This window comes from Berghia stephanieae, chromosome 3 (genome assembly GCF_034508935.2).
Source record: "Berghia stephanieae isolate SIO BIC M18660-M18661 chromosome 3, UCSD_Bste_1.3, whole genome shotgun sequence".
In the NCBI taxonomy this organism is placed as follows: Eukaryota; Metazoa; Mollusca; class Gastropoda; order Nudibranchia; family Aeolidiidae; genus Berghia; species Berghia stephanieae.
Window position 1 is genome coordinate 22,473,808 of NC_088362.1, and position 8,679 is coordinate 22,482,486.

Below are 8,679 nucleotides of genomic sequence, written 5' to 3' on the forward strand. Positions count from 1 at the left end.
GCCAGACCTGTAAACAGGTGGTAAAAGGTTTGATTCCCAGTTAGGAACGGCTCATTTCTCAGTGGGACTTTTGATCCCGGGAGAAAGCGCCCTTGTTTTTAATCTAAAGTTTGATGATGTTTCCGTCATAGCAGCTGTAATAGAATTGTATATTTAGTAAAGATGTTATCGGGTACCTCATGATTACCTTCTTTGCCAAGATGATTTTTTTTTTCAGCATAACTATTATCATCACCATCGTCAATATTTTGTTTAAAATGTAATTTTTTTTTTATTAGCACGTCCACATTAATAAGCAATTTATTTGATTTTTGTTCGACGTGTTCATATATGCAAGTCTGACAACCGAACCCACTTATGGGCCTAGTTTAACATCGTTGTAATGGACAATATTTTGTGTCATTTTTGAGAGTTCCACTACGGCAATCAGCCCATAAGGAAATGGGTTATCAGACCTGCAAATAAGTACACGTCGTTTTTGTTCTTGTTCATTTACCAAAATAAAATGAAAATTATTTTTACGATTATTTTAAAACCTAGGAATAATGTTGTTTTTGTTTTGTTTTCTTTTTTATTGTTTTTTTTTTTTTTTTTTTTTTTTTTTTTTTTTTTGTTTTTTTTTTTGGTATTATTAAACTGCCTAAAAATAAACTTTAAATCCTTGAATCTCTGAATCTTTTGTTGTATTTTTTCCCCTCCAGTTTTGCCCAGAAGTCAGTCCTGGTGGCCTTTGTCTTGATGATTGTTTGTTGGCTGACACGTGACTTTAAAGGAGTCGGTGGGTGGGGCGCATGGTTTCCTCCGAGGTAAAACTTTCTTATACCATCTTGATCACACGGGTCACATTCCCTTTAATAAAAAAAAACTTGGAGTTTTTAAATATCTAGCGCAATATCCATAACGCGTGCTTAAAGCGCTTTACAAAGGCATTTAATTTCTCGCCTCTAGAGCTCTACCTCATCCTCTTTGTTTTCTAAAATGTTTCCTCATTTAATAAAAAAAAAAGTTGAGTTTTTATACAACGCAATATTCACTAAACGTGCTTAAAGTGCTGACCAACAGCAACAAGTAACATGTAGAACGAGACATGACGCCTGTTAGGCGATTTAAGAATTTTTTTTCGGACAGAGATAACGCTGTTAATGGCCATGTACTCATTTTAGACCTAAGTACTGTGAGAGAATGTGAGTAAAGAGCCTTTTCCGAGGCTCGAACCCAGGACCTTCCGATCCGAAAGCCCACATAGCCACACTTTACATTAAAGGAGAGCTAACTCCCATATCCCAAACTACTCTAATATTTAATTGAATTAATTAAAACCAAGTGGATCTATACGTAAGCCATAATATTGATAACTTTTCTCCCGTAAATTTGGATTATTCGTGAAGTGTTACGGTCTTAATTGTTCTTGTTATTGGATGGACAGCAACTTTGAGCCCGAGAGCTTCCATATAATTTAATATCCTGTTGTTTTTGATGATGATTGATTCATAAAATCAATACATTACTGATAATGATGATGATGATAATGATGATGATGATGATGATGATGATGATGATGATGATGATGATGATGATGATGATGATGATGGTGATGATAATGATGTCGTATGATATGTTGTCGATGATGACTGTTGTATGATTTATGTTTATCGATCCTGTTTTGTATATTGATCTATCAGTTTAAACATCCTCGGAAATCTGATTTTATGATCTCCTCCCTTCACGATACCCACTGTTCTGAAGAAATAATTAATCACAGTTTGATAATAAATATATAATATATATATAATAATAATAATAATAATAATAAAATAATAATAATAATAATAATAATAATATAATAATAATAATAATAATAATAATAATAATAATAATAATAATAATAATAATAATAATAATAATAATAATAATAATAATAATAATAATAATAATAATAATAATAATAATAATAATAATAATATAATGAATATATAATAATAAATAATAATAATAAATAATAATAATAATAATAATAATAATATAATAATAATAAAATAATAATAATATATAAATAATAATAATAATAATAATAATAATAATAATAATAATAATAATAATAATAATAATAATAATAATAAAATAATAATAATAATAATAATAATAATAATAATAATATAATAATTAATAATAATAATAATAATAATAATAATATAATAATAATAATAATAATAATAATAATGATAATAATAATAATTTATCGGATGAATTTTGAAAAATATGGCCTTAAATTCGGTGACATGACTATTAACGTATGGTAAAACTAGTATCAAGCAAAAGTCTCATTGACATATAAAATAACAATATCAACATTGTGTCTTCAAGGGTTGTTTGGGTTTTTTAAAATCTTAAACAAGAACGAAATATGAATAGTTTTGTAAGATACTAACTAATAAGGGCCAATGATTCAAAGTCTGTGTTGTGTTTTTATTCCTTAAAGATTAGCGCCTTAGTGACAACAAAGAATCTTGCAGGCAATTTTAACTACTTAAATTAAATACTTAAATTGATTTGAATTGTTCCTTTTATCTTCTTTGAAGCTTCTGAACATCAAAGTTTATTCTGTTGTCTTTTTATCGCAACAATTTTCAGTTTGACCAATTATTTGTAAAAACTTTAATGATGTAAAGTTTTAGTTCCAGTTTAATTAGTAAAGACATTTTGGACGTTTTGGGTTTTCCTCTATAGCAGTAGAGTTTGATATGAAACACGACAAGAACTGTTGACGAAGGAAATCCCCGAAGCGTTTATAGATGATTATAGTAGTCCTTAAGGGCCATTGGGCCCATGGTGCCGGAGTTTATCCCGGTTTCTATAGCGTGAAATGGACATTAACAATTGCTTGTGATCCTTTGGATAGGACGCTAAATTATTGCAAAGTACGTTCCGCCAAATCTAACAGACTCAGCTACCCATTCACGGCTGGGTGGACAGGGGGTTAAGAAAAAAATCTCGACTGCACTCGGGATCAAGCACGCTCCCTTTGCGTGTGAAGCGAGTACTCTACCAACTTAGACTCCTTGATGATTATATTATACCGGAGCAAGGACATCTATACGGAAGGACGCGAAACGCTGATTTCCTGAGGTTTTTAGCGAAGGCGATGTGATTTCATTTCCTATAATCCAATTTTCCCTATTTTTCTTGATGGAAAACTATAAATTATACATTGTATTTGTTCACAGGCAATGCACAAGCAAAAAAAGCTCAAAAAAAGCACCAAAAAATGATATAAGAGGCACAACAGTAACAAAAGTTGTAAATTAGAGGATTTTCATATAGTGGTACACCACATTGTCTGAGATTTTTAAAAATTCACATTGCTTTAAGGTACTGATTGGAGGTGCAAAATTTGATGTATTTCTTTTTTTTTATATATCCTGCACACTGTATGGAAATCCTGTTGTCAAAAACAAGCACTCACTTTGGTTATTCCGCGAGCCGAGCCTTTTTAAGGGAAGTTTGGTATAATGTGGCATTTTTTTCATGATCCCTATCCAAATTTTGAATGCCATGAAGGAGGACATTTGCCAAGCGTGTGAACATCTGGGTTAAGGATGATATAGGAGTAGACTACTTGATTCACTTTTACAACCAAATTTCTTTTCTGTATAATTCTATCATACATAGCAAATCTGCCGTCCACAGGCAAAGCGACGTAACTGACACTGACAAAATCGAAATTTTAAAAATTATTTGTCCCTCAACAGAGAGAATAACTACACAATACAAATGGTGTATTTTCCATCTGTCAAATCATTGTAACTGAGAAATCTTTCTATAACACCAACAGTTTTTTTAATTTTTTCTCGGAATTGAAAAAAGTGAAGATACGCCGCTCTGTCTTTGGACGACAGAAATATCTGGGAAGGGCAATAAGAAGAAACAATTCTGATGTTATGTTGTGAACTCTTAGGCCTATTATTGACATGAAATTCTAATTTATCATTATGATAGTGTTTATTTATCTTATACTCTATAATTTTGTATGTGTATGTGTGTGTGGGGGGGGGGGGATATTTCAAGCAATAATTCAACTTTAGAAAAGACAATAAATGATAAACAATTCCACTTACTCCTTGGGATGACAATTGAAGATTGTAATAATCATCCATCATTGACAAAATTTTCACTAGTCTGCGACGACAGTATGCCTTGTGTCTTGTTTGTTTAACAAAACAAAGACCAACCCTGACCAGCTCAAAGGTTGACTGATGTGGCACTGTCAAAAAGCCTCTTGAGACCTCTTGAATAAATTGACTTATTTGACAGGATACACGAGGCTCATCATCGGAATAGTTCACCTCTACACATTTCCTCTCCAGCCAACCCGCCACATATGCCGCCGCACTCTCTTCTGTATCTGACAGTGTCACGCTTTCCAGGCAATTCTCTATGGATGAAGCGTCTTCCATCCCTAATGTTCCTTGACAGGCGTGCACATTGACAGAAGTATCCGTCTCAATAGAGGTGAAATATGTGGCTGCAAACCGTGCCAAACGCTTTTTAAAGGCACAGAAGACATCACCCGCAGACATGAATGCATTGGCCCCTATTGCCTGCCTGTAGACAGAGAACTCCCCTTCAATTCTGTCGGATTGGATTTCTCTTAGAAGAACATACTCAAAACCGCTTGAAAGCAAATGATCTCTAAGAGAAATCAAACCTTCCATAGTTTGAACAAGAGCCCTCCGCGTGTCGTGGGTCAGGCACTGCACTCTTTTCTCGCCATGTCCTGAGTGTGCCGATTTAAACAAGTCATGGAAATTCTCAAGACTGGTTGAATGGCCATCTTGGACAGACCGGCAAGGATCCCGCAGTCGACAGTCCATCCCTTTCTGTGAAACATTAACTGTGTTCCACCAATTCAGAACTTGGCGCATGAAATATGATGTGTCAATGGCACCTCTTGCCTGCAATGCAGCAACTACCCTGTCGTTGAACACCTTCAACACGTGCTTGACATTCTGAAGTTGAAGCCGAGTAGGATGGACGGCAGCATGCGTTAAAGGAGTGCACTTCAGGATGCTGTCTTTCTCAGCCTGGTGGAATTCAATCACATCAGAAAATGTTCTAATATGTTGATTATCGAAAGACAGTTTCTTACATTTTTCTGTGATCCAGTTGTTGCGGATGCACTTCAGGAGATGAACAGTGTCATATAATACAATCCAAGTACGCTGTTCATTTAAGGGATGAATGGCCTGGGAGTCGGTTGTCCTGACAAACAGCTGACAAAACTGTTGATTTATTTTGTGGTTGTCAGTAATCGAACCAAGTACAATGCCACCAGATTTCTCAATTACAGCTGCAGCTTCTTTAACTATCTCAAACTGGTAAACTGCAGTCAATTTGTAGACCGGAGTGACTGAGACCATGACACTGGGTCCGCCGTGAAGACATTTCATCATCACACACAGCATGGAACTCGCTTTCCAGTCTGGATTGTTTTTTGCCATGCCACTCAAAACACCACCAGAATAAGCAATGGTGGGGCGAATTTTCACTTCATCAATGAGAAGCAGACAATTTTTCTGATAAGGGTTACTTTTTAAAAATGTTTTTATCAATACTTGCTCCACGCCAGTGGTAGAAATAATACACTGAAGCTTGCGGGCAGATGGAAGGATTAGGAATTCGCGAAGGACTTCATAATTTGCTTTGGGGAAACATTCTAAGGCAAAACAATAATCAGATACGGTAAATGTTTTATGGCATAATAATTCTAGTTGTCTTGTAAAAAAATTCAAGCGTTTGGCTTTTTGAATGTCATCCACAGAATCAAAATTCACATTTAATTTCAAAATAGAAACAACTTTATCAACAACACTATCAATATTGTGTTCATATGAGATGACTGAGTGAACAATGGCAAAGAATTGAGAAAAGGTACCCAGACCATTATTGGGATTGAGGATTTTCCCCAAAGGCACATTGATTCCCATTTTATGTGCATTCAGTGTAAGAGGGGAGCACAGTGTGGCCTTATCATGAACAATCACAGATGCAAGAGTTTCACTGTAATCCTCAGTCATGAAAAGGCAAATAAATTTGTCAGAGTTACGGTTAATAATTATGTTGTCATACTTTTTCTTTAGCTCCTTATCAGGATTGAAACTACTAAAAGATAAAATTTTGTCTTTCTTCACAAAATAGTCTAATTGTTTATCTTCAGTTTTGGGTGGACGAGGCTTAGATTTTGGGGTTGGAAGACACGATGTAGGGACATTGAAGATAGACGGTGGGCATGCTGGCTTAGAAAAGCCCCCAGGAAGTTTAACCATTTCAACGTTTTGAGGCCAGTGTTTTTCACAAATAAAAAATTTCGATGGGTTAATTTCAAAGTTTTCACGTGGGGGAAGTACATCTAACCATTTTCTTTTCTCGGTCTCATCCTTCGGTAACTTGAAGACACGAGCTTTGTTAGTCTCATCATAATTCCCCTTACAGTTCACAACACCACATTTATTAGGCATCTCGGCAAGTTAGATACAACACAAAAGTGTATAAAATAGATTTACCTTGAAATCAAAGGCTATTTAGAATATAATTTAGATAGAATATAATAATCCACAGTAATCCACATGCACAACAAAGTCACTTTCGGTATGAAATCAAATTTTGTAAACACACCGACTCACTCCGCCGGTAGAGTAAACATTCGCCGAATATAGTTCTCAATACTGACTAGACTTGAATCTGATACTGGACAAAACGATATAGTTTCTTAATTTTTCTAAAATCATTTTTACAAAATCATAAGAATTATATGTATTTTGTTTAAAGAACATGCTGTTTAAATTAATTTCACAATGCTACAAATAACTACGCGCATGACGTGTTTTTAAAAATAGATTGCTACCTACTAGTTTTGACTTTCTGAGTAGAAGACTTATGCCTTCGCTAGCTCAGGCAGAAATTCAGAAATTCCGGTCCTGTATTGAGGGGTCCTTGTACCGGAGTATTAATTCAACCTCATTATTGGTGTTTACAACTTTCAAGCTTCAGACCGCAATCGTTGTATTTTAACGACTGGTGGCAGATAATAAAATCGAGCAAATAATTGAAAGATGAGGCATGATAAAAGATCTGAAATATTGTATTGTCTCAATAGCTCATGATTTTAATCTCACAGGCTATGCAAAGAATATCTCGTGAATGTAGTTTTGTGTGTGTGTGTGTGTGTGTGTGTGTGTGTGTGTGTTTTGTTTTGTTTTTTTGTTTTTTTTTGTGGTTTTTTTTTGTTGTTGTTGGAAGGGGTAGGTGGTCCTTGTGGATTTTTGATGAAATAAGTAGAGCATTGCGAAGAGCATTTGAAACACTGCTTGGAGTATATTTTGTTATCGACCATGATGATGATGATGATGGTAGGGATGGTGATGATGATGTTGGTGATGATGATGATGATGATGGTGGTAGGGATGATGGTGGTGGTGGTGGTGGTGGTGGTGGTGGTGGTGATGATGGTGATGATGATGTTGGTGATGATGATGATGGTAGGGATGGTGGTGGTGGTGATGATGGTGATGATGATGATGATGATGATGATGATGATGATGATGATGGTGGTGGCGATGGCGGTGTGGTGGTGGTGGTGGTGATGATGATGATGATGATGATGATGACGATGACGACGACGATGATGATGATGATGATGATGATGATGATGATGATGATGATGATGATGATGATGATGATGATGATGATGATGATGATGACGATTATTGATTATTACGACGATGTCACTTAACCTCTAAAAATCTTGAATTGTTCGTCTCAGGGTTTAATATCACGTATAAGCCACTTCTGGAATGGCAGGATATGCATGAAAAAACACCCTGGTCGGTGTTCCTACTCATTGGTGGAGGTTTGGCATTGGCTAGAGCATCTACAGTAAGTCAATATGTTGTGATACAATAAATTGAAATAATCCTTTGATTGAAAGCATTACTTTTATCAGAGCAAATCTATAATAAAAAATTGCAATGCCGTCCGAGCGTTTTTTTTATAGAGAATAAAGCAATCTACTTAAACCGGAGTCATCGTTAAGTTATAGCCTAACACTGACCAAAAAATGACGTCCAAATGCCAGTCTTTTGCCACAAAAGAAAACAAATCGTGAGTTAAGTTGTATTCAATAGTTCAACCAATGAAATAACTTGTTTCCTTGAGCTCTACTAACGACAACTCACTAGATGCTACACAAACCTAAAAAATGACGCCAAACTAACTGCTAGTCCTAGAGGGTTCTTGTGTCAGGCGATAGATAGTATGCGATTGACTAAGAAGCTCACAACATTGCCATCCGGAAGTATAAAGGACCAACACACAAACTCTGTGTAACCCTGAACTTTTATAGTTTGGATAATACAGTTAAGTGAGAATTACTCATATACGCGGATGGCAAAAAACAATAACAAAGACCAGGGTGACGTCAACTTCATTCTATCTATATTTTGTTAACGATGGCTACGCTTGGACCGCAGCCATCGTTAGGTTTTTGCCTGACACTGAAACCCAAAAAAAGACTGGCATTTTGACGTCATTATTTGGTTTTTGCAACGCCTAGTGAGTTGTCGTTAGTAGTGTTCAAGGAAACAAGCTATTTCATTGGTTGAACTATTGAATACAAGTCACGAT

General features: G+C 35.3%; 1 protein-coding gene and 1 long non-coding RNA gene across 2 annotated transcripts in view; one reads left to right on the forward strand and one right to left on the reverse strand.

The window, feature by feature from the left end:
- Window positions 1–716: 716 nt before the first annotated feature.
- Window positions 717–6,994, reverse strand: LOC144967369 (uncharacterized). Its single transcript, XR_013644371.1, has 3 exons — window positions 6,906–6,994; window positions 3,464–3,585; window positions 717–849 (listed from the first exon to the last, which is right to left on the reverse strand). It is a non-coding gene; the product is annotated as an uncharacterized LOC144967369 (long non-coding RNA).
- Window positions 6,995–7,796: 802 nt separating this feature from the next.
- The window catches only part of LOC144967347 (Na(+)/citrate cotransporter-like), a 16,222-nt gene continuing 15,339 nt past the window's right edge, over window positions 7,797–8,679 (forward strand). The window contains exon 1 of the mRNA XM_078904448.1: window positions 7,797–7,932. Within this exon, the coding sequence (XP_078760574.1) occupies window positions 7,861–7,932 (72 nt within the window). The 5' untranslated portion in view covers window positions 7,797–7,860. The remainder of the gene's footprint in view (window positions 7,933–8,679) is intronic.